Source organism: Volvox carteri (genome assembly GCF_000143455.1).
Source record: "Volvox carteri f. nagariensis unplaced genomic scaffold VOLCAscaffold_9, whole genome shotgun sequence".
NCBI lineage: Eukaryota > Viridiplantae > Chlorophyta > Chlorophyceae > Chlamydomonadales > Volvocaceae > Volvox > Volvox carteri.
The window spans coordinates 1,983,680-2,007,978 of NW_003307552.1; the positions used below are offsets into that span (position 1 = coordinate 1,983,680).

Here is a 24,299-nt window from a genome sequence, read left to right on the forward strand (position 1 = left end):
CCAACGGTCATGGGGGTACGGCAGCTGGACGCAAGTTGGCCAAGGGGAAACGTAGCCGTGGGGAGCGGGAGGACGATGATGACGATGACGATGACATGGAAAGCGAGGATGACGACGACGATGAAGAGGAGGATGAGGACGAGGAGGAAGCCCCGCTGCCTGGTACGTTGCGGCCCTCCTCGCTCTGCGGCACTGGGTCCGCGGGGCAGTCACCCCGGTTACCTGTGCAACCTCTGCCGTGCTGTGCGCTCCGGAACCGACCAATTTCGGACTCGGGCCCCCTCCCACGGCCCCTTTTGGGCAGTTGCGTCATTACTCTGGACCCGGGCGGTTGGTGGCTTGGACGTGACAGCTGTATCTTCGATTAAAGGTTTTGCATTTGTATCATGAAATGGTTCCAGAGTTCCAATGCGAATACGCCCCCTCTCTCCGCGTACGGCTGAACCAGCGTTTTTTTCCTTCCTAGTTCCCCCGACTTGCTCCCCCCTCGCGTGCGGCCGTATAGGTGAGCTGGACGAGGAGGAGGAGGAGGAGGACGATGACGAGGAGGAAGAAGACGAAGAAGCTGAGCAGGAGCGCGCGGTCCCGGCCGGTAAAGGCAGAGGAGCGAAATCAGATTCTGCAACGGGGCGGAAAGGCGCAGGGGGAGGGGCTCCCTCGGCGGTACCGAAGCGTGAGAAGACCGGGCAGGCTGCGGTTGCGAGCGGGAGTGATACCGAAGACAACGACGACGATAGCCTCGATGAGGATGACGACGGCGTTGAGGAGGAGGAGGAGGAAGAGGAGGAGGAGGAGGAGGAGGAGCCAACTACCAGCGGTCGTGGCGCTGCGGTCCCCCAGCCGAAGCAGCTGCAGGGCCGGCAGCAGAACGGTGGCAAGGCGGGGTCGTTCTACAGCGACACCCCCGAGGTGAGGTGTGGTATGTGGTGCGGTAGTGGAGATCCCACTCACCCCGCCATGCCTCTCATCCACAGCCGCCCACCCGCTCACCTACTTGCCTCATGCACCTCCCCCCAGGGTACCAAGTTCAGCTCCTCCTCCTTCGCCGACCTCAACCTATCCAGACCGCTGCTCAAGGTTCGGAAGACGGGAACAGGAGGAGGAAGAGGAGAAGGGGGAGGGGTGCGGGGGGAACACACCACAACCGAATGAAGCTGGTGCCAAGGATAGACCGAGGAAGGGGGGTGGGAGGAAGGAGGAAATGGGGGAAGGGCCCTGCCGGACACGAATCAGGAAGATCTAGCCGTACGTCTGGGGTCAGAAGAGGTAATGGAGATAGCGCTGCAATTAGATGAGAGATGGGCGAGCGTGGAGCAACGGTTGCGTTTGTATGTGCCGGGTGAGGGGGGAGGAGGGGGGGGGAACTGCTCACTCGCGCCCTACTGATTCATCGTCCCACCCGCACAGGCGGTGGAGGCGCTGGGCTACAAAACACCCACACCGATCCAGGTGCGGCAGCCGGGATCGGTTGGATGCAGTCGGTTAAAGCGGTTGGTAACGCCTGGCGGGGGTCCCCCTTACCGTGCGTCGACATCAGGTGGCTGTACACGCCCCGGACAACCCGCCAGTCCCCCTTGTGTACAGCTTCTCCCACACACACATACACGGCCCCTGTTCTGCCCGTCTTCCTTCCCGCCTGGACTATCCCTCCCCTCCATGACCCCACACCTCCCGAGAGTACCCGTCTGCTCCTGGTATCTGCCTCAGTGCTCTGTGGTTCGTCTCACCCTCCGCGCCCTGACAGCACCCCGTACCGCATCTGGGGCCATCTGGGGGAGCATGCACGTCCTGAGTGTTTGTTGAGCCGTCAGCCCATCCGTCCTGGCTGCCTGCCTTCGTTTCCGCATCCACTCATTCCCCCCTCCCGCGACCCATCCCGTGTCCATCTCGCACGCATGCATCTCATACACATTGCCCCTCCACATGCAATGTCTTGCACACACACACACACACACGCCCGCAGGTTGTCAGTTGTTTCTTGCTTCTTGCATGTGATTTCCCTCCTCCCTTTCCAACCCCCCAACCCACCCCCTAGGCCGCCTGCATTCCCCTCGCCCTGGCGGGTCGGGACATCTGCGGCAGCGCCGTCACGGGTAGCGGCAAGACCGCCGCCTTCGCCCTGCCCTTCCTGGAGCGACTGCTACACAGGCCGCGGGGTCTGGCCGCCACCTATGTGCTGGTGCTCACACCCACTCGGGAGCTGGCAGTGCAGGTAAGGGAATGAAGCTGCTGCCAGGGCAAGAGTGTACCAGACGTGGAACTGACCGAAAGGCGTCCGTGAAGGCGGCGACCTCGGGATGGCGTGGTGAAGATGATGTCGGAAAAAAAACTACCTACCTAGCCGCCAGGACTAAAAAAAGCAGGAAAAGCAGTAATGCCAAGCCGTAAAGAAGTAGGTGTAGGAAAGTAGGTGTAGAGGCGGCGGAGAAGTAGTAAAGAACTGCTGTTGTAAAGCTGGAATAAAGTTTGCTGCTGGCCTGTAGAACTGGCTGATTTGCTGGTACTGAAAGTGCTCCTCCTGGCAAGGGGGGAGAGGTGCGTTAGGACTCAGGGGGGGAGGTTCCGTTCTAGATCTGTGGAAGTTGGTACTTGGTGTTTACTTGGTTTCGGCGCGTGAGAGCGCTGTAATTTGAAAGGAAGGCATTTGCGTGCCTAGTGGTGGTGGTGGTGGTGGTGGTAGAGGTGATGGAGGGTGGCAAACTCGTAAGGCACCACACGACCAATGGCGCACCATCAATCTTTCCTCTCCCTCCCTCCGCGATTTTCATTTCCCCCTCCCGCCCTCCCGCCCTCCCTCCCCCTTTCACCTGATACTCAACTCCTCCCCCCCCGGGGCCAGATCCACTCCATGATTGAGAAGCTGGCCCAGTTCACGGATGTCACGGTAGCGCTCATTGTGGGCGGACTCAGTCTGTCCGTGCAGGCGGCCACTCTCAGGAAGCTGCCCGAGGTGCGACTGCCGGGGAACAACCCGAGGGGGGAGAGGGGCTGGGGGGAAAGGGAAAGGAGGGAGGGGGGAAAGGGAAAGGAGGGCGGGAAAGGGAAATGCAGAGGGATTGTTCGTGCGGGAAGGGGGGCTGGGGGGGGAGATGTACTCTTTTGTTTGTACTTCTGTCACTTGCAGCGGCGGCTGCCACCTGTAGCTTAGGCCCATGAGCCCAACGGGAGAGGGCTCTGGGGGTTTCGGAGCGGAGTCTGTACGACAAGAGGTTGTGGAGGGCATTGAGTCCGTGAAATCTACCAGCAGCTGCCGCAGTATGGGCAGCAATACATGATCACCACCGCTAGCAGCAGCAGCATACAGCGGTGACAGGCAGTTGTGTGTCTCGCTGCCTAGCTGGGGGAGATGAAGGCTGAGGGAAAAGGGAAGGGAAAGGGAGGGGAAGGGCGAGCGGGAGGCGGAGGGGAGGAGGGGAGGGGGGTTCATCTGCAGTTGCCAGCGGGTGGGAACTACGTAATGCACGACGGCATGAGGGCCTGGCTAAAACTAGTTAGTTGGAAGAAGCATGGCGGGTGGGTGGGTGTGCCATTAAACTCAGCCGCGTGATTATGCACACGTATGTCTGTATGTGCGTACGTTTGTGCGTATAATTCTGCACTTCCGTACAGGTAGTGGTTGCTACTCCGGGCCGGCTTATCGACCACCTCCGTAACAGTCAGAGTGTGGGGTTGGAGGACCTGGCGGTTCTGGTACTGGACGAAGCGGACAGGTGTGTTTTGCGGCCTAGGGGGGAGGGAAGTGGGAGGAGGTGGAGGAGGAGGGAGAGGAGGAGAGAGCGCAAGGGGAGCGCCTCCCTCGCCTCCCCTCCCCTCCAGACCGGGGGCCAAGTGCCCACGAGGGCTTTTGTTTGAGAGTGGGTCGGGGTGGGTTTCCCTAGGGGTACAGACTCCCGCTCTCCCCCCGGCGGGTGATGAATTGGACGACAGTCAATTACCAGGGTAATGATGTTTGCATCCCTGTACTAAGCCACCCCCCCACACACACACATGTCTTCTCTCCCCCGCTATCCATCCCTTTCTGCTGGCCGCTGTTGTGTAATGTCCTATCAGGCTGTTGGAGATGGGTTTCCGCGACGAGGTGATGGAGGTGGTTCGGTGCGCCCCCAAGAAGCGGCAGACCATGCTGTTCTCAGCCACGTTCTCAGACCAGGTGGGTAGGTGGTGGATGTGGGTGTCTATCGGGTTATTGTGCTGGGAGGCGGGGAGGACGGGGAGGGAGGTTGGAAAGGGGTTAAGTTGAGGAAGGGTTGTGTCGAAGTTTTTGTTTGGTCTGTCTGTCTGCCTGCCTGCCTGGTCTGTTTGTCTGTCTGTTCAGTAGAGTTAAACAGTGTCGATGTCCTTTTGCTTTGTATTGTCGTTTTACGTGAACTGCTAGCGCAGGCACATGTGTTTAAATGTATGTATGATGTGTGAAACAGGGGGGTGTATCTTCGCCCGTGGCAGCTACCCTGCGAAACCCTGCCTTCCCCGGTATTTCGGGGCACCCTCATCCAGTCACCCTAGTCAACTTCTCAGTGGATCGCTCAGGTTCCGCACCCACCACCAGCATCCAACGGAATCTGCCGGGTCGACAGCGGCCCAACTCCGTTCCTTGTCGGCTCGCAGGTTAACTTTATCGCAGGTCACCACGGTCCATCAACTAGGGGCGCAATGCCTTCCACCATCGGAAGGACTTTGACCCTAATGGGTATCGATCCCGGGATCTCCCGGGGGCAATGGTCGCGCCTTACCAGTAGTGCCAAACCCTATACGTATGTATGTATGTATCCCTTGTTCAGGTACGGGACCTGGTGTCGTTGTCCCTCAAGCAACCCGTGAGACTGGCGGCGGATGCGGCCAGAGCGGCACCCAAGCTGCTCACACAGGAGGTACGGACGGACTGGTACGGCGGGGGGGAGGCGGGGGGGCGACCTAACCAGGGGGCGGCCGACGGACCTCTCTCCTGCTCTCACCCGCAACCTCACTCTCTCGCCCTGCCGGCTCTCCGGGGCCGTCCACCCCGCATTGCCACCAACCTAACTAACCACTAACTACCAACCGCCGTTGGCCCGCTAGATCGTGCGGCTCAAGGGCCCCGCTGCCGCCGCCACCAAGGAGGCCGTGTGTGTGGCGCTGTGCAGCCGGTCCTTCTCCTCGGGGCGCACCATTGTGTTCTGCTCCACCAAGCAGAGGGCGCACCGCCTCAAAATACTGTTCGGACTGGCCAAGCTGCCGCCCGCGGGTAGGGGAACAGCAGGAACAGCGAGGGGGGAGAAGAGGAGGAGGAGGAACAGGAGGAGGGAGAGGGGGAGGGGGACTGGGCGAGAGAAAGGGGGAAAGGCAAGGGTGGGCTCTGGGTAGAGCCTGTGTCGCAAAGCTTTTGCGTTTTCATGGCGGTCTGTTTGTCTCCTCCCCCCCCCCCACACACACGCACATAAATATAGTCGGTCGCGCCTTCCGTTCTCGTTATGAGTTGGTATGTCATTGCTGCTCCGGAACCCCCCCGGGGCTCTCGCGCGGTTTTCTTTAACCCGCCTCGCCACAGGGTCCCCACTCGCCCCTACTGCGTTCCTTCCCTGTGCCTCCCTCCCTCGCTCGCTTTCATGACCAGCCGAGCTGCATGGCAATATGAGTCAGACTGCCCGGCTGGAGTCCCTGGAGTCATTCCGGCGCGGGGACACCGCCTACCTGCTCGCTACCGATGTTGCGGCCCGAGGTCTGGACATACAGGGGGTGGAGGTGAGGGGGAGGAGGGGGCTGGCTTGGACTAGTACGGTATTATGGCGCAAATGAATGCACTCGGACGGCTTGACAGGTCTTGCTGCCTTGTTGGCGTCGACACATGTGGATACGATACACTTGGAGAACCCACAACCCGCACAGGGCCCCCAGAGTCAAAAGAGACGCGGTGGTTGTGTTCAGAAGGGGGGACCCATCGCCGCCTTCCCAATCATAGTGACGAAACAATGGTATAGAGCTGGTATAAGTTCTGGGACTATGAGCAACAATATCTCTACCGCGGATGTTTTTTTACATGTGCGGTTTCGAAGGGGCAAATCAGGTTTCCACGTCTCCCACCCTCTCCTGCATGCTCAGCCCTTTCTACTGCTCACCCATCCCGCTATCCCCTATTGGGCCCCCATCCGACCAGGTGGTGGTCAATTACGACGCACCGCGCAAGCTGGAGACCTACTTGCACAGAATAGGCCGCACAGCGCGAGCTGGGGCCGCGGGAGTGGCGGTCACCCTGGTAGAGGACGGAGACAGACCGCTGCTCAAGGAACTGACCCGCCGGGTCGGTGTGGGGGCCGCCGCCGCGGGGAGCAAGACTGGCAACAAGGGCGCTGGTGGTGGTGGTGGTGGTGGCGTTACGTTGCGGCAGCGGCTTGTTCCCCCGCAGGCGGTTGCCCAGTGGCAGGGGCGAATTGAAAGGATGGAGGTATGTGACTGACTGTTTGTGAGTGCCTGGCCGCCCGGGGGTTTGATGGCGGTACCCCGGAGGGCGTGGGGGCCGCCATCCTTCAGCTTTAGCAGGAGGCGTCTGGAATTGTAGGGTTCATACGGGTGCTTGTGTGCCTGTGTGCCATGCGATACCGTGGTGTAGCGCTTGACGAAGAGTCGGCGTAGATGCGGGGTGGCTATTGGCGGGTATGACACCTCGCCCGGCTTGCATGTCCTTGATGTCCCCCCTGCTCACGCCCTGCTCTCCCCTTCGCAGTCTGATGTTGCGGCCATCCTGGCGGAGGAGCGGCAGGAGGCGGATTTGCGGAAGGCGGAGATGGAGGCCAACAAGGTGAGGGAGGTGGAGTGAAGTGAAGTGAAGCAAGGCTTTCCTACGGGCGGCGCGAGTAGTACATGAGGATTATTGCTCATTAAGGGCGAGCGATCGACACACACATGGCATATACCTCCGCAATGTGGGAGGACTCAGTACGCTGTGGGGCCCCTAGGGGCGCTTGCCACGTCTCCTACAAACATGCATGAGGATGGTGGCGAATGCATACCGCCCTTGTCGACACACTATATTAGACGGCGGATAAGTTTGGGCAAAGATGGATCTTTCCTTCCTTGCCCGACGATCCCCCCCCTTGCCAACGAGGGGGGTCACCTTTAGGTGATATGTATACCTTTTATTGTGTTTGTGGCCATTTTGCTTCTCCACGAACCCCCTTCCCTCCCACTCAGGCTTCCAACATGTTGGAGCATGAGGAGGAAATTATGGCCCGACCCAAGCGCACTTGGTTCGTGAGCGACCGGCAGAAGAAGGAACTGAAGAAGCGAACCGCGGCGGCGGCGGCCTCCGGGGGACATGACATGGAGGAGGACGGCGACGATGACGGCGGTGACGACGGCGCGGCAGCGGGCAAGGTGCGGTTGCAACGGCACTGCCCGCACTACCCGGCTGGGGTCCCGATCGTGGCAGCGAATGAAAGATATGAGGGAGGGGCTTTCTTCACGGCACCCCACAGCCACTGCCTTCTTTGTTATGTCATGTCGTTCGCTCGGTCACGGGCATTTGCCCGCAGGTTTTTCCTTAATGAGCAGCGGGATGGCCATGATCAAATGTCCACCGGATACTGCCTACTGGTCTTTTGGCCTGCTGTTCTTGTCCCCACTGTAAGGAAAGGCACACGCAGCCGCATGCAGCACCTCCTCTTCCGCGACCACATTGATGCAACCTGGTCTTGATGGGTAGGGCCCGAGCAGAGTCCAACGACCCTCCTGGCACCGGAAAACACCCCCCGTCAACGGGCACACATAATCAAGCTTGCCACCGTGCGCCGGCCTCTAACTTGGGGATCCCCTTTGGGAGTGTATCTTGGCATCTGTGTAGTTTTTCCTTCCCTCAGGTCCCTTCTCCCCCCTCCTCTCCCCCATTCGACGGTCTGCCCAACTGCAGAAGAAGGCCAAGGCGGTCAGCAAGGCGGAGAAGCGAACTGCTCGCAAGGCGGAGGCGGCTAAGGAGGCCAAGGAGAAGGAGGCGGGCAAGCGCAAGAGCGCAAAGGTGAGGGCGGAAAGGCGGGAGGGTGGGTGGAAGCAAGTGCTTTGTTACCGTCGCCGTGATTCAGCCTGTAGTGTCTTTGCCCGTGGCCCATTCTTACCTGGAGTAGTGTTCAGCTGCTCGTGTCTCACCAGGATTGGTTTCTTTCCCTCTTCCCTTTTCCCATCTTGGTAACTTTACCCTGCCCTTGTCCTTATCCTCAGGACGCTGAGCTGGAAGCCAACAAGCCCAAGGTGCGCTCCATCAAGACCCTAGCTCGGGAGCTGCAGCAGCAACACGGCCTCACTTCAACGAAGGCGGCCAAGATGGCGGCTCAGCAAATCACTGGTAGGTGCTCGTGGACTGAACAACTGATGGTGCCCTTTGCTAGCTGGCTGGCTGGCTGGGTACGGGTTCACAATTCTGGGCTGTGGATTACGTTTGCTTTGGAGCAATAATTGAGTGGGGTTAATGCGATCCGGATCCGGGCCCGGACTGGTTCGCATTGCCGGGTCTCCGGCTACCACCAAGGCTTCCTGGACGCGTACGTCGTTGCCATTGCCGTTGCCGTTCGTGCTGTTCGCTGCTGTGGCGAATCTGTCTTCTCCTGTCCGTACGCAGGTCTGAAATCAGGGAGCAAGAAGTCGAAGAACAAGAACAAGAAACAAAAGACCGGTGATGGCGATGGCGGAAATGGAGGCGATGGTGGGCTTTTCTCCGGCGATGGCCTCAACACCGCGCGGCCCGGCAAGCTGTCCGTGAGCACGGCAAGTCCAGGTGGCGACGGCGGAATGAAGTCCATTGGTCGCTTTGGCGGTAAGCTCAAGTCGCAGCTGAGTCGCACGGAGCTGAACAAGCTGCGCCGTGGCGGCAAGGGCAAGAGCTCCTTCAAGAGCAAATCGCGATTCAAGCGGCGCTGATCCTTCTTGATGAGGTTGCCTGTGTTTGGTAACGGTGTGGGAGTCTTCCTGCTTGCTCTTAGCGCTTGAAAGGGTGGCTGGGCCCTTGGCAGGTGCTACCAGACTGTGGCAGCTGGCGGGGAGAGGCAGGAGGGGCTGCGCCAGGTCAGGTGGAGGTGGACATGGACTTATCTTGTTAAGCCGCGAAATTTGTGTGCACCCACCCGGTCTAACGTGTTGCATCGTTTTTGTATGCCTCCAGCATGGGGTGATATGGGGTTTGGGGGGAAGAGTAATGTGAGGGGAGGCCCACGGTGAGAGGATTAGACCTGCCGTAGCACTACCTGGCTCTTTGCGATTAGTTCTTCACAATGAAGTGGGATATTGGTACAGAGCTTTGGTCTGGCCGAGAAGAGGCTATTTCGCTGTGAAGCTGTTTGGGAGCTGCATTCGTGTCCGAGCAGTCCGACACAGTGTGTTCCGTAACGAGCTGATGGATGATCAGAGACCTGCTGAGCTTTCCGGTGGCTGCCACGGCACGAGTGGTTATATGATATCGTGCAAGGCAATCCAGGATGGTTTCGGTATAGGCAGTTAGGCGGGGGACAGGAGGTGCAATGTCCCGGTTGTGGAGGCGAAGCTCTCAGCGGCTTGCTTTGGGGGATTGGAGTTGTACAGCTTGCACATCGCAAGAGGCCGGAACATGTACAACGGTGCGGTACAGTGCGGAACACTGGATGAGTAATTTATTAAGCCGGACAGGCATTGCGCTGGACACTCCGAACGACCGGGCAGACAGCCTCTGCATCCAGGCGCTATGGGGAGTATGCGCTGTGATCCGGGAATTTGGTGAAGTTTGAGAGGGATTGTCGGTAAACTTGATGGCTGTTCTTGTATCCGGTTAGCGGTGTGGAACGCTACATCTGATGCCCTCGATCAACATCCAGCATTCGTTTAAGTGAAAACTTACAGGGTTCATTTAGGCTGGCTTTTAAACAGGTCCCCCTGCTGCGGGCATCTTAGCCCGAGAGAATAAGCTGCCGCAAGCGCCTCAATTGTGATCCTATCCGTGGTGGCAATGCCGCACGCCGCCACGCCTGTTCCTTAACCAAAGCCTCGACTCACCCTGGGGGCTGTTCTGCCGACCCGGATGGTGCACCCACACATACTAGGCAACCAGCACGCAGGATGCAAGAAGTCCTTGATTACACGAGGAATATGCAGTTACACCGGCGCACCCCGTCCTCTGCAAAACTGGTTTACGTCCGCCCAAACCACCAGGTTGGCGCACTCACACCTTCCAACAGCTAATTTAGCCGGTCCCCTCGGCTCCCTATCGCCGACGCCATACCCCATCAGCAAATCGCCCAAACAGAACCGCTTCCAGCCGGCTCCCCTAAGCAGCCCGGCACACCTGCGACACCACTCACGCTGCCGGCAGCGCCAGGGGACCCCGCTCCCCACCCATCCCCGGGCCCCATCTGTTTGCACAGCTCGGCTTTTGAGCGGTGCATTGGAGCGATCCCAGAGAGCCAGGCTTACGAGCTGGTGGGCTTGGGCATACCCTTGGCATCCACAACGTCTGCAAGGAAAAAGCAAAAAGGATACTGTTATGAGATTTTATTTAAAAAAGCAGCCTAGCATACAGCCGGGATACACGTGCAAAGACCCCTCGCCGACAGGAGTCGATCAACCTAGAGTTTCGAATGCCACTTACTTGAGGCGCCCTGCTTGCCATCTGCAATCGGCGAAGAACGGAAGTATACGGTCTCACGTTGGAGCGCCTTGCTCTTAAATGGCTCCTTCATCACAGCCCGGAGGTAGTCCGCGCATAGGTTGGCGTACCGCACGTAGGACATGCCCGCTACCCGGTAAAATGGTCCGCTAGGAGGGCACATTTCTCCCAAGGCCTACGGTAAACGGTGTCGGAGAATGTGCCTACGCGGAATGCACGCGCCACGACCACGAGTGCAACTTGCAACGACACAGTTACCCAAAGCAAACACAACATGTTAACTGATTCTTTAGGTCAGGGGCAAAAATGAATTTGTACGGCATCGTCCAAAGTTACTAGTAGAGACTTATTGTGCGACGCTTCTTTACGGTTGTTCAGGTTGCTTGAGAGCGGAGCTTCATCGCACAACCAGCGCATATGATTTCGTGAGTTTTGGTATGAAACTGCTGAGTGATGACCATTGAGTCTCATTACCGTTTCGAGAGGACCATATTTCGTTGAATTGTCCGCCGATTTTGGTTTACCAAAGATAGCCTAGCCCGATAAGTTCACCACCAGTCCCTATTCTAGGGTACCGCAGACCCGAAGCGTTGTTTTGGCTCCGGGACCACCGGCCGTACCAGAAGGACCTCGGAACGCCCTGTCGACTTATTGGTGCATTGCTCTCTTTATGTCATATGGAGGAGTCAAGCCTAAGGTACAGGATGTACGCGCTCTAAGTGCTGGTGTGCGACTCGACGATTTGAGACTTAACACCGGGGGGCTTTCTTGCTGGATACTCCCGGGCACGTGTTCATACTTGCGCTCCCCAACCTTGGCTGATCGCATGTTTTTGTCGGCTAAGTTGCAAGAGACGGAGGCAATCTGAGCATCTAAGGCTGGTTCTGTGCGGCGTTTGTGCTGCTGTCGTACAATTCTGGATCCTTCGGTCGGCATCCGAGCTTCTAGGGTGCCTTTCATTTAGGCGAGGTGACACTTAGCCTCTGCTAGTTTATCCAACCACCCACGACTCCGAGCCTTGTCGACGTTCGCCGTGTTTATTCTCTCCTGCTTGCTTTTTCGCCCATCTTAATCTCGGCTCAGACGGCTCGGCCCCGGGACGGGCGCCGGCGCAAGGCCAAGGCGACCTATGGACAGGCCGAGGCCGCGGCAGTTGCACACTGCCGGGAGCTTACAGCTTTAGAGGGGATGCGGCCGGAGAGAAGGCAGCAAGGAAGTATTGTGGCTTGCTAGGAGTACGGTATGAAGTTAATCTGACCAGGCAGGTGGTCAGACAAGGCCAGGGTCTGCTGCCCTTCGGCTTGCTGCGATTCGATTCCACTTCGGTGTTCATATCCAATTCCATCCTGACAATACCCACAGCTTTTGGCTTGTGTGTCTGGTTCGTCTCCACGTGCTTTTGGGCGCCTGTGTTCTATGCCGCCTGTACTTTAGGATAAGGCCAGTTGGATCCTGGCCAAAGGAGACAACACATCAGCCGATATAACTTGTAATGAGTTCTGGGAAACGATTGTGTAGTCACCCGAAGCGCTGTAATCTGATTATTCACACGAGGGTTGAGCACGAATTTCAGAATCTTCAAACGCCAAATGCTGCAAAATGCTTAACAAGTCCTGTTTGGAACCATGCAATATTCTTCTGTCCGGTTATACTCAGCGTGGTTGCAACTGGTGTCTTATACGCCGTGCATTCTGCATCTAACAGTTACCAGTTCCAACACTCTGCCATTCTTACTAAACCACCCACTAACATCACTCTACATTTTCTACCCCACTGCTGTTCACAAGTGGCGTCGGGTTACACGGAACTCCATGGCTGCTTAGGGAGCTGCACAACCCTGGGCGTGACATACGGAGGGACATGGCAATTGAGCCCGAAGGAGGCAGTTACAACCACGGACTGATGGCCGCTGCAAGCACGCGCTTACTCCACAGTCTTGATGATGTCCGAGTCACCTGTAGACGTACAAACCAAAAGAAAAACACTTGAGCATTTCGCATCAATAAGATTTGTCCAAGGCCGTACCGACTTCAGCAAAGCACGTTTGTCCCGCAGCGGACCAGTCGTCTGAATTACGTGAGCTCATCTTTGGCCACAAAAACGTCGGGGAATCCAAGATGCCCAAACTGCAATACAGAAGATAACCAGCAGAGGACCCAAATGGACCACCCACCAGGGTCCGTGATGGCGAGCACGCTGACACGGTAGTACTTGCCGCAGGCGGTACCCAGGTCAACGTTGTCTGCAAGACGGGCCCATTAGGATACGTCATGAAAATGGATACAGGCAAAGGACACCCCATCAGGGACAAATCCAAGTTACAATCCCATTCGAGCGTCACTGCCGTGCCCCTCCCATCCATCCGGAAACAACCCCGAGTAAACCTCTCCCCCCAGGATGCTCGAATCCACCAGCAAGACTTACTGCCGCTGTAGTGGTGCACGCCCGTCTTGGCAAGCATAGCGTAGTACTCCACCTCGCTCTTGCGGACCGCCGGGCAGTTGTTGCAGATAATAACCAGCTTGGCTGCACGGTTGCAAATTGCGCGAGTGTGTGTTGCAAGCGCACATGACATTACAGACCGGCAGCCGCCGCCGGTGAAGTTGGCTCCAAACCAACTTACCCTTGCCAGAGCGCAGAGTCTTCAGGCAGGTCTTGTAGCCCAGAGTGTACTTGCCACTCTTCATCACCAGCGCGAGACGCGCGTTGATGTTCTCCTGGGTCTTCTTCTGCGGTCGCCAAGCACGACTGAGATTAAATACAAAGCTCCACCTTTCCTGCCAGACTGTTGCTGGAGACTATAAGCTGCTAATACCTAGGGAACCTAGCTAAACGCACCGTCTTCTTAGTAGCTGGGGCCATTTTTCCTTGTGTCACGCCTCCTTCTCAGCCTGGACATATAAGATGCAAGGTCCCAGCCGTCAGTTTGCGGCACCTAGAAGCTGGCTAACCAACGGGAGCGAAGCACAGCAGCCTAAGCCGCCATACATCGCCCCGCGTGGTACTATTTAAAGACTACATTCTTGCTACTGGGACCGACCTCCAGGCTCCAGAGGACTATACACGAAGCGGGAAAAGGAAGAAGAATGCAGCATTGCAAGACAACATCAAAATGCGGTTGGCCAGGTGGGCCCAACGTCTGAACTTCCAAACCCATCCGACGAATGATTTCCTCAACGTGATAATGTCACTAACTTCAAAACTGGGGCTTCATTACGGCATGCTTCATGGACATTGTTATTACCAGAATGTGCGAATCCTGACTTCGAAAGCTTGCATTTTAAAACTTGTCAATTATTTTTAATCACATAACATTAATAATAAGTTCCATATTTAATGTGATTCTACATCATAGCTCGCGTTTGCTGTGACATGTCCGAGTGAATTAGAGGAACGCGGTGCACGAACGTTGCCTTTTGGGATTAAAGAACCTCGGACGGACGAAAAGGTGCTGCATAAATGGCGCAGCCCGAAACTCTTTACCAGGTGCTGTCGCAGCCCGTGGATGCAAGTCGCGTCAAGCAGCTCCAGACCGTTCATGAGGCAATCAAGGCCAGCCTCGCCGGTCAGCAGCCGGGTTCACGCGTGGGACTGGAGACGCTGGTCGTGTGCGCGGAAGCGGCACTCAAGGTGGGCTGGGTGCCTCAAGGCGCAGAGAACGGGTATCCACTCCGCAGGTGGCACTCCCGCTCCCATCCCAAAAAAGAGATGCGCCGTGTGCAATAGCACACATAATAGAGCTGAGACAGCTGACTGCCTTTATGGAATGACACATCACACGAGCCTCCTAGCAGTACAGTGCAGTTCTAAATTCCGAAAAGGCATCAGGGCATCGGTACTTAAGATTACCTAGCGACGAAGTGGACTGCACGGATGCTCTCCAGGGCTCTGTGGGCGATACAGAGCATGATCCCCATGCGTCATTCCATTCTTAGTCCCTTACCTGCGCAGCTGCATGCAAGGGGGGACCACCGAACTCTGCAAAAGCTCGGGAAATGCACAGGTCCCCCAAATCGCCTTTGCGGTACCACAGTATGCCCTGCATGGACGCACACTGGCCCGCACAAGCCACTTTCTTCCCCTCCTCCAGCTCCCCGGTCTAGGCCCTGAAACTAGGCGGCCCCGTCTGCGGGCACATGCACTACTCTCACACTACCTGCTTCGGTGAAGTCGCTGCTGTTCTGTGTGTGTGTGTGTGTGTATATCCTGTATCCTCCTCGCCAATTCCTAAGCTGTGCCTCAGATCAATAAAGGCGACGCACACACACATACATACATACACTTGCACACATACAACACACATACATACATGTGGCCACCACGGCTCAGATTGACTAAAAACACACACTGGCACATGCACACATACGCACACCCGCACACGGGCCCTCTGCGCGCGGCCCGTGTTGCCCTTATTGACGGCTGTCGTCCTGCGCGGTCCCGCAGGTGGGGAGTCTGGACATAGCGCAGGACTGCCTGGAGAGGTATTTCCTAGAGCAGCGCAGGTGGGCCGCTGCGAACACAGGGTGAACGCGGTAGGAAAGCGGCGTTGGGTGGAGAGTATTCAGCATCATTACCATCATCAGCACTATCACCATCACCACCATCATCGTCATCACCATCACAGTCACCACCACCATCACCACCACCATCATCATCATCGCCATCATCACCATCACCATCACCACCACCGTCATCATCATCATCATCATCACCATCGTCCCCCCTACGCTCTTCACATGGCGCAGCGAACCCTCGAACTCCACCACAGAGTGTATGGAACCCACACCCTGCGTCTGGATGTGGGTGCGGCAGCAACCCCCTGCCCTCAACGGAACCCAAACCCCTCTGTGTGCGCTCCCCGCTGGCCTCCTCCGCTTCCCCCACACCCATGCAAACCCCTACCCACCCATCCACGTCTCCGCCAGCCTATATCCCACCCCTTCCTAACCCCTCCCCCGCTGTGCCCCTGTCGCGATCAGGTACGGAGTCAACATGGCCCCTGTGGAAGTTCGGGACCAGTATTTGTGTCGGGCGCACTTTGCCCGGGGACTGCTGGTCTCGGAGCGGTCCAAAGGACTCAAGGTGGGGCTGTGGGGTCGAGAGCGGCGATGGGTCGAGGGCTAGGTCGAGGGCGGAGATGGGGAAGAGCGACTGAGCTGGAGGCTGGGGAACGATGTTTTAATGAAACTGAGCCGCAAGAAGAAAGTGTTGGATATGTTACTGTGTGCGGAAACAGTGTGTGCGGTGGGGTGTTGTGGGGTGGGGTGCGGTGGGGTGGGGTGGGATGGGGTGCGGTGTGGGGATTGTCTGTCCCCAAATTTCCCCTCCACGGACTCTGAATTTCCGTGCAGGGTCGTGCCCTGATTGACGGCACACTGGAGTCAATATCACACGTAATGGCGGGGCTGGATGTGGCAGCGGCCAACGTCAGGTGCGCGGGGTGAGGTCCGGGTTAGCCAGAGGCGATTGGCTGGACGCATGGATTGGCAGTGGTTAGATCTCCGCGGGAGCGGAGCTTAGGGCAATCATCACAACAACCCCCAATCGCCTCCCCCCACTTCACATCTCTACACTCCCGCGGCCGGACCGTTGTCCCCCCGCGTTCGCACCGGCAGGTACCAGTTCCTCGTGTACAATGCCAGTGTGCACCACTGGCGGGTGGCAGCGCCCCTGCACCGGGACGGATTGAGGACCCACCTGCTGCCCTCCACGGAGAAGGTGGTGCAGGTGAGGACGGAAAGGGGGACCAAGAGGGGCCAAGAGGGAACCCCGTGTTCCAGGGACGCAGATATGGTCGTGTCGTATCCATAGCTGGGAGGGAGGGAGGGAGGGAGGGGGAGGACGGGCCTAAAGCGGAGTCGTTTTCTCACGCAGAGGGTGCTTATGCTGCACGGCGCAGTTCCTTGCTGACCAGTGTGCTGACCGGGTAAACAGCCGCCGACTGCCGCGCCACCACCACCACCACCACCATGACACCACCGCGACACCACTGCCTTGACCACAACCATGATTACCACCACCACCTCCACCACCATCATATAAACCGACCGCCGGCCCGGCCCTGGCTCACAGAGCCTTCCTAAACTTCCCATCCTGAGGCCGTCTCCCACCCACCCCTGCCCTCCCACTTGCCTATCCTCCCCACCCCTGCAGGCCCTGGACAAGGTCCCCGGTCACGAGGAGTGGAAGGTGCGCTGCTACACAGCCTTGGCGCTGTGTCAGGCGGATGCGGCCATGGCGCCCCCCGGGGGCCAAACACCAGGTTCCGCCACCACTGGAGCTGGAGGGGGGGCCGGCGGCAAGGCCGGTAGCGGCGGACCCAGCTTTGACGAGGCCGCCAAGACGCTACAGCGGGCGTACGACACGGCTGGGGCAGCCAAGTTGGTCCAGCTACAGCGGGACGTAGCACGGTTGCAGGTAGGCGGCAGTAGCGAGGAGCAGTAGCGATGTTAGATGGTGTAGAGGCGACTGGTAGAGGTGGGTGAGGAGCGCACGCGGGATACGGTGACAGGGTGGTTGGTACCAGGGTTCGACACTGACCTTCCTGAAACTTGCGGGCTCCCCCGTACCTCCCAAATTTTCCTTACGGAGGGGCCCCCGTACCAGGCTCCTGTACCGGCCGAAAACCTTACGGGGGCCCCCGTAACCCCCGCAAAACCTTTACGAGGGCACAGTCCTTGGCTGAAACGCTGTGGAAAGTGACGCTTTGCATTATTTTGCCCTGCCCTATTACACTCGGGGACACGGCACACTCAGCGAAAGCCAAGCGCCTTGGCCGCCGCGGCCGCCCATCCCTTCTGCTCCTCTTTCTCGTCCTCCTCATCCTCCTCATCATCAAAATCCTCATCCACGCACGACTCATCGGTATCTCGTTCTACGTCGGTTTCGTAGTCACTGTCACTAAAAGCCTCATCGTCACTAGCGGGGTATGTTGCTTGTACCAGTACTTCAATCTCTTGTGGGACTGCGCCTTTCGGAGGGCACATAGATAGACAGACTAACACACAGATGTACAGGCAGACACACAGACGCACAGACAGACAGACAGACAGACAGGGACATCGTCTGTACAGCGGATCGGTGCCCTGTCCTGTCCCGCCACGACTTCATCGCGTGCCTGTGTCTTTAAAGCTTATCCCGTCTAGCTGGTGGCAAAACCCACTTCCCTTATTCCGGTGGTCCGTGTGTATATGTAAGCGTGTATGTATATGTGTGTGCCGTAGGTCCATCTGACAACGCAGGCGTACGGCAGTGCCGCCGCCGGTGGCAAGGGTGCCAAGGCCGCGCCTGCCGCCGCCGCCGGAGCTAAGCCCGGCGCCCGCGCCTCCAAGGCCGTTGCGGCCCAGCAGCCTGTGCTGGACGAGGAGGGGGCATTGCGGCTGATCCAGGGAGTGCTCACCGGGCGGTGAGGGGGGGGGACCATGATATCCGTGAACCAATTCAGGGCCGTATGAGCGTCGAAACCCTGCTTGACCCCACACCCCACATACCCCACACACCATACACGTGCCAGGCCGGTTAAGCCCTGTGGGACCATGCGGCGCCGGCTTTATCCTAATCCGGCTAACTCCACCTACCCCCCTTTCCACATTCCTCATGGAGTCCCCACTTCTCCGTAGTCGTCCTGACCTCCTGACATACTCCACACTCCCCTCGGCCCCGCATCCCTTTCACCTTTTTCCTCAGCCCTGATCGCGCCATAGCCGAGCAGCAGCTCAAGGAAGCGGTCGCGAAAGTGGACCCCCACGGCCCGGACGGGCGAGTGAAGGGCGCCATGCTGCGGCCCGTGTCGCGGGCTGCCTGGGCGGCATCGGTGGCGGGGCTCCCGGAGCTGGCTGAGAAGTGGGCCTCGCGTGCGGCTGCCTCCTCTGACAGCGGCCCCCGGGCCTGGTCCGACCTCACGAGGGTGCTGCTAGCGCTGCAGGTTAGGGGGTGGGAGTGGGGGTAGGTAGGTGGAGTGGGGGCTAGGTAGGTGGAGTGGGGGCTAGGTAGGTGGAGTGGGGGCTAGGTAGGTGGAGTGGGGGTAGGTAGGTGGAGTGGGGGCTAGGTAGGTGGAGTGGGGGCTAGGTAGGTGGAGTGGGGGCTAGGTAGGTGGAGTGGGGGCTAGGTAGATGGAGTGGGGGCTAGGTAGGTGGAGTGGGGGCTAGGTAGGTGGAGTGGGGGCTAGGTAGATGGAGTGGGGGCTAGGTAGGTGGAGTGGGGGCTAGGTAGGTGGAGTGGGGGGTAGGTAGATGGAGTGGGAGGTAGGTAGATGGGGCAAACGAACCCAGACCCAGATGTGGATGAGAGGTCAGGTGTGCGAATGCAATGTAGTTCTTGGTTTCTTTAGTATGGGGGGTTCTCTTGGGAGGTGGGATGGAGGGGGTATGGTAGTGACAGGATAGCGGACGGTTAGGCGCGGAACGAGTAGGTGCTGCTTGGCGGCGGGGTGAACTGGCGTCGTGGGACAAGAGGCCTCGACGAAGTAAACGAATGCTTTCAAAGCGGTTTAAAAGCTGCCTAAACTAAAGGGAGTTATGTTTGCAAGTGTAAGATCTGGAACCCGAAACCCCTGGTCTGACCTGAAGTGGTTTGACCTGTTTTGATGTAAAACAGCGGCACACAGAGCTGGTAGGGGGATAGGATCACCCTTGCAAGTCCAGTGTGGGCGTAGATGTGTGTGGAGATGGAGAATCGTGTGCCGGAATCAGGTGTTTCTCCCCCCACCAATTCCTACCTCCCCTGCCACCGCGCACCCTTCCCGGCTCACAGGCTCTGGGCCCCACGGGTGACACCTCCCTCGCACCCGCCGTGGTGGCGGCCCACGTTAAGGCGCTGGAGCAGCTGGAGGTGCGAAGAGGGACAAACGGGGGGGGGAGTGCGGGTGGGGCCTGGAAAGAAAAGGACGGAAGTGGTGGTGGTGGTGATGGTGGTGATGGCTGCTGTGTGGGGTTGTGGGCTAAGGGCATCCTTCCGCAGGCCCCCGGGTCCCATGAACGAACTTCTGACCGAAATTCCTCTACCTAGCCCTACCTTGCCCTACCTCAACTTACCTACAGCTCGCACATGTGCATTTATAACCCCTCTCCCTCCCACAAGCACATTCCCCCAAACCGGGAACCTCTTTTCACACACATACACACACACTCACACACTCACACACTCACACACTCACATACACACACACACACTCACACTCACACCGTACCTGAACCCACCCCAGGATTGCCTGACTACCTTCACCAAGCTCGCGGACGTGGAGGGCATCCACGCCGCCGCGCGTCTGGCCTGGAACGCCGGTCTGCTGCTGCTGCAGCCGCCTCTGCGGCGCCACGTGAAGCGCGCCTTCAACGCGGCGGCCCGCGCCCTGGCGGTGGCTGCCTCCCCGCTCACCCGCCTCAGAGCGGCCTTGCACCTGGAGGCGGCCAAGTGCGATGCGACGGAGGAGGCGCTCATCAAGGTGACAGCGGCATCGCCGACACCTAGGCAGCTAAGCAGGAGAGCCCATCGGACCCATTCCTTACCCCATGCCACCCCTGCCTGCCCCTCACCCCCCAATTTATTTTACCCCGCAGGCCGGTCAGGAGGTCAGCAAGGCGCTATCCCTGGACTACCTGCCCTCACCCGCTGAGGCCGCGGCAGTGCCCTGGCTGCAGCGGCCGCTGGACCGCTGGGCAGTGCCGCTGTCCCGGGCGCTGGCCCTCAGGACCTCGGCAGAGCCAGCCAACCCCGAGGAGGAGGCCGTGGTGAGGAGGAGGAGGAGGAGGAGGAAGAGGAGTTGGGGGTGGTAGCGGGGGGAGGAGTTGGGTGCCGGGGAGGGTAGCGGGGTGTGGCGGGAGGTGGAAGGTGGGGTTGGGGAGGCTGGATGACTGGGAAGGCACGTGCAGTGCTTTCCGCGGTCGAGTGGTTGTTGTTTTTCTGGTGCGGTGCGCGTGTCTTTACTTACTGCAGCATAGCGCGCGCATCCCCCCCCTGCGAATCACGGGCCGCGTTCGCCCTCCTGTTCCATAACCCTGCACTCCAGCGCGGTCTCGGCGGAGTCCCGTTGAAACGAAAACCAGGCAATTAGGCAGGGGAAACTGCGGTATCGTGGTCTATCACCCCTCCCTCCCTATCTGCTCTCCTCGCTACCCTAGCCCTATGTCTTCCCGAACTCCGCCAACATCCCCACCCCCCACTCCCTGCCATCCCAACCCGAACTCCTTTCCACAGTCCCTGATTGAGCGCAGCAAGGAAAGCCGCAATCCAGCCATAAAGATGGATTTGTTGGCCCGGGCCCGGGAGAAGCTCCGAGACCTGCAGCCGCTGCCGCCGCCGGCACCAAACGACCCGCCGGGTGCAGAGCGCTCCGCGGCGCATTCGGCAGCACGGCGGCGGACGTCCGTGTGGGGAGAGCTGGTGCGCTCCGCCGCCGCCAGCCGCATGGACGAGCACGTCCTTGCAGCGGCGCCGTACGCGCTGGCGGCGGCGTGGAGCCCTGTCGTTGACCGGGAGATGGTGCTGCTGCAGGTGCGGGTCGGGGACCTTTCTTGTGTGGCGTTCTGGTCTTTGTGTTTGGATCCGCGGATCCGCGAAATTCGATTCACGAAAAGAAAGCACTGAGAAGAAGACACCCGGCAGTAACACTCTATCGCAGGAAGTAGCTTAGCATTGGGTCTTGTGAGTGTGTGTGTGGGAGGGGGGGGGAGAGGGCCTTCAAGAAGGTAGGTAGCGTTTCTCACCCATGATCCCAGCAGCCGGGCTCCCGCCATTTTCCTCGTCGTTCTCCTCCAACTCACCGTCCACCACGACCCCTCAACCTCCTTGTCGCCACGTACACAATTCCCTTCCCCTTCCATTTCCATTTCCATTTCCACTCTCCACACATACCACCATCTCCCACCTCCCCTCGCCCCCGTATTGATGCGTGTCTTCCTAACACGTAACTCTCTACAAAAAACCCCAAGCCTGGGGGCTTCTGCGGCTTGCCTCTCTAAACCGCTAGTCACCCCGGGGCATCCGCAGCTGGTAATCCGTTGCATGCTTTTACATCCCTCCCGCTCCCACCCCACCACCAGGCCCAACTGAGCTACCTGGAGGCTGAGGCCGCAATCTCGGCCCTCAAGCGCCAACGGTCCGACATGGTGCCCCCCTCCAAGGCCGAGCCGCCCCCGGTGGACGACGAGGGCGTGCGGATGACCCCCGCCAACCCGCGACAGATGAGGGAGCTGGTCATGATGGTGTGTGCATGTGTGTGTGTATGTGCGTGTGTTGGGGGCCCAGCCCCGGTGCTGTCTGCCACGGGTGGACGAGTTTGTGGCGATGATGATACTGGTAGCGGTGTTGGTAATGGTGGTGTTGGTAGTGGTGGTGGTGGTGGTGGTGAGAGCAGATTTGTTGAGAGTCGCCCATTGGTACACCTCGTCGGGTACCTAATATCTATACAACTCAGGCAGCAGCAGACAGGATCGAATTAAGTCGGATCGGGGCCCTTCCTGCCCTGCTCACCACGTGTCTCGCCTCTGCCGCATTCCCTCCATCTTCCCTTCCCCATTCCCGTAATCCCGTCCCCTTCTCCTCCACCACCTTTCCTACCTTCCCTCCCCTTCCGTTTCCTCCTCCCTCCCTTCCGGGAGTTGTTCCGCCCGCCTTGCTCTCTGCCTTCCTCTAAACAAGCAACTGATTTACTGGCCCCTCCTCCCGTTTCCGCCGCGCTCTTTCTTTACAACATTAGGCCACTGTGAGCACCATGCGGTGGGCCGCCTCGGTTTCGGAGCCGTGGCTGACCATCAACGCCGCCGTACAACTGTACAACGCAGCGCTACCGGTCATGCAGCAGCACCGCTACGCGGATCTGTACCGGTGGTTGCGCCCGGTGGCTGAGGCGCTGGTGGCGCTAAAGCCGGCGGACAGCGACGGGCCGCTGGCGGTGGCGGTGGCTGAGGCGTTGGCGAGGGCTGCGGAGCACCGGCTGCTGCTCGCGGCGGCGAAAGCGAAGGCGGCTCGCACGGAGGGTGAGTCGCAAGCTTTGAGCCCTCGCCCTTTTCCTCCAACTATCTCCCGTCTCTCTCTCTCTCTCTCTCTCTCTCTCTCTCCCTCTCTTCCTTTGTTTTCCCGTCTGCCCCCGCACCCTGCAGCAAATCTCATCTTATTTCCTTTCGTCGAAGTGCATCTCTCGTCCCCCCCTCACCCTCTCTTCCCGGTTTCACAAAGAGCTGCTTCCATCACCTTTCCCGATTTCTAAGTGTGTTGCGAACCAAGCCCGGCGGCTTCGCAGCCCGGAACTTTCCCTTCCCTGCTTTTTCCTTTGCCAGTTGTCTACACATAAATAACTTCCATTTCGGCTATAGATGGTTCGGTGTTAAGACGTACAATCTAAGCTCATCCCTAACCCTCAATAGGCCGCGAGGAAGAGGACGAAGATGGCGAGGAGGGGGAGGAGAGCGGCGTGCCGCCGGGCGATGCGGGGCCACATTTCAACTGTCGCTCTCCGGGCTACCTGCCGCTGCCGGAAGCGCGCATGGCGGCGGCGGGAATCGAACCGAAGACCTTTCCCTCTCTGTCGCGTTTGCTGGCGTCTCTTTCCACCGTCACCGCTGTGGCGGAGGCGGCACTGGAACGTGCGGGCAGCGCCTCTACCCAGGTGGGGGCACTAGGTTTGTGGTGCCGCGTTGTGTGGTCTCGGAAGGAGGGGCCTTGCGTGGGCCTTGAAGGGTGATGTTGATGGCCACGGTGAAGGCGGAGTAGAAGCGAAACGGAACGGAGCCCGGAAGTGTGCTCGCACCAAAAACACAGCATCGAAACACACACGCCCCCAGCCTGCCGTCCTCCTCCTCGTCACCCCGCCCGCCTGCAGGGCCTTCTGGAGATGTACGCCCGGCTGCAGCAGTATCGCGGCGTCTCCTCGGGGCTGCCCGCCGGGGCTGCTGCAGCTTCCGAAGCCACTAGCCGCGTGGTGGCGGCCATTGAGGCGCTCTCCTCGGCCGCCCGCAGCGGCAGGGGCCCTGCCACGGTGGCGGCGGACGCGGCGGCGGCCATTGCATTGCTGCGGGCGCTGCCCGGGGGCGCACCCTTGGAACTTTGGGCCAAGATTGCACGCGCGTCGGCGGATGCGGGTAAATGCGGCGGGTTGGACGGTGGCGGCGAGGAGAAGAGGGGGGAGGGGAGGGGGAAAACGAGGACGCGTGTGTGTATGTGTGTGCCCTATGTGCCTGCCCGTGTGTATTTTGGTACTCCCTGTGCGGTTTTATAAAATGCCGTGCTGATGAAAATTTCTTGATCCGAATACCCTACATCACCACCGCTCCTCCCACCTCCCCTATCTGTACCTCCTTCCCCCCTCGTTTTCCCTCCTTTCTCCACCTCCCTTCCACCCTGCCCTCATCACCCACCTTCCCTTCTTCCTAGCCTGCTGGCCAGCCGCCCTGGAGAGCTCCGCCGCCGCCCTGGCCTCCCTCCCCGGCTCCGGCCCCGACCTGGACGTGCTGGCCCTAGAGGCCCCCGCGGATGTGCCCGAGATGACCCCCGCCGCCTGGTTCTGGACGGCCGTGGCGCTGGCGGTGCGGGGCGCGGCGCTGGCTGCGCTGGTGGACCTGCCTAGCCAGGGGGCCGCCACCGCGCTGACGGTGCGGCGGGAGGCGCTGGTGCATGCGGCGCAGGGCGCCAGGTGCGCTGCATTTGTGAACAAGGTAAGAAGGGGGGCGTAGAGAGGGGGGAGCGGGAGCGGGAGAGAGGAAGGTGTCATACC

At 59.3% G+C, this 24,299-nt stretch overlaps 4 protein-coding genes across 4 annotated transcripts in view; 2 read left to right on the forward strand and 2 right to left on the reverse strand.

Annotated features, from left to right (window-relative positions):
- Positions 1–408: 408 nt before the first annotated feature.
- Positions 409–9,096, forward strand: VOLCADRAFT_80160 (uncharacterized protein; the record flags this gene model as incomplete). Its single annotated transcript, XM_002948192.1, has 17 exons — positions 409–909; positions 1,018–1,077; positions 1,408–1,449; positions 2,036–2,212; positions 2,840–2,950; positions 3,610–3,710; positions 4,051–4,150; positions 4,779–4,868; positions 5,056–5,221; positions 5,591–5,718; positions 6,131–6,280; positions 6,320–6,418; positions 6,698–6,772; positions 7,165–7,347; positions 7,880–7,984; positions 8,185–8,308; positions 8,582–9,096. 17 exons carry the CDS (start codon positions 409–411, stop codon positions 8,878–8,880), a joined length of 2,511 nt encoding a protein of 836 aa, XP_002948238.1. The 3' UTR covers positions 8,881–9,096.
- An 80-nt stretch (positions 9,097–9,176) lies between these two features.
- Positions 9,177–10,848, reverse strand: VOLCADRAFT_80163 (uncharacterized protein). The gene is made up of 2 exons (XM_002948338.1): positions 10,577–10,848; positions 9,177–10,441 (listed from the first exon to the last, which is right to left on the reverse strand). The coding sequence occupies exons 1-2, from the start codon at positions 10,755–10,757 to the stop codon at positions 10,398–10,400; spliced, it is 225 nt and encodes a 74-aa protein (XP_002948384.1). The 5' UTR covers positions 10,758–10,848; the 3' UTR covers positions 9,177–10,397.
- Positions 10,849–12,078: 1,230 nt separating this feature from the next.
- Positions 12,079–13,667, reverse strand: rpl30 (component of cytosolic 80S ribosome and 60S large subunit). The gene is made up of 6 exons (XM_002948339.1): positions 13,635–13,667; positions 13,433–13,485; positions 13,218–13,323; positions 13,019–13,120; positions 12,768–12,836; positions 12,079–12,549 (listed from the first exon to the last, which is right to left on the reverse strand). Exons 2-6 carry the CDS (start codon positions 13,454–13,456, stop codon positions 12,518–12,520), a joined length of 333 nt encoding a protein of 110 aa, XP_002948385.1. The 5' UTR covers positions 13,457–13,485; positions 13,635–13,667; the 3' UTR covers positions 12,079–12,517.
- Positions 13,668–14,053: 386 nt separating this feature from the next.
- VOLCADRAFT_88675 (uncharacterized protein) overlaps positions 14,054–24,299 on the forward strand; it is a gene marked incomplete at both ends in the record, with an annotated part of 26,681 nt that continues 16,435 nt past the window's right edge. The window contains 18 exons of the mRNA XM_002948193.1: positions 14,054–14,224; positions 15,038–15,096; positions 15,574–15,676; positions 15,946–16,025; positions 16,210–16,321; positions 16,748–17,011; positions 17,818–17,999; positions 18,281–18,518; positions 19,346–19,423; positions 19,797–20,033; positions 20,149–20,319; positions 20,786–21,082; positions 21,631–21,792; positions 21,836–21,934; positions 22,287–22,566; positions 22,954–23,195; positions 23,409–23,667; positions 23,960–24,240. Coding sequence (XP_002948239.1) covers positions 14,054–14,224; positions 15,038–15,096; positions 15,574–15,676; positions 15,946–16,025; positions 16,210–16,321; positions 16,748–17,011; positions 17,818–17,999; positions 18,281–18,518; positions 19,346–19,423; positions 19,797–20,033; positions 20,149–20,319; positions 20,786–21,082; positions 21,631–21,792; positions 21,836–21,934; positions 22,287–22,566; positions 22,954–23,195; positions 23,409–23,667; positions 23,960–24,240 — 3,315 coding nt within the window. The remainder of the gene's footprint in view (positions 14,225–15,037; positions 15,097–15,573; positions 15,677–15,945; positions 16,026–16,209; positions 16,322–16,747; positions 17,012–17,817; positions 18,000–18,280; positions 18,519–19,345; positions 19,424–19,796; positions 20,034–20,148; positions 20,320–20,785; positions 21,083–21,630; positions 21,793–21,835; positions 21,935–22,286; positions 22,567–22,953; positions 23,196–23,408; positions 23,668–23,959; positions 24,241–24,299) is intronic.

Excerpts from the sequence above, each read along its gene's own strand:
- VOLCADRAFT_80163 (XM_002948338.1), bottom strand. The coding sequence starts at position 10,757 with ATGTGCCCTCCTAGCGGACCATTTTACCGGGTAGCGGGCATGTCCTAC. Across the intron at positions 10,442-10,576 it reads TGGCAAGCAGGGCGCCTCAA|ACGTTGTGGATGCCAAGGGT; the intron begins GTAAGTGGCATT and ends TTTTCCTTGCAG.
- rpl30 (XM_002948339.1), bottom strand. The coding sequence starts at position 13,456 with ATGGCCCCAGCTACTAAGAAGACG. Across the intron at positions 13,324-13,432 it reads CCCCAGCTACTAAGAAGACG|AAGAAGACCCAGGAGAACAT; the intron begins GTGCGTTTAGCT and ends TGGCGACCGCAG. Across the intron at positions 12,550-12,767 it reads GCTCGCCATCACGGACCCTG|GTGACTCGGACATCATCAAG; the intron begins GTGGGTGGTCCA and ends GTACGTCTACAG.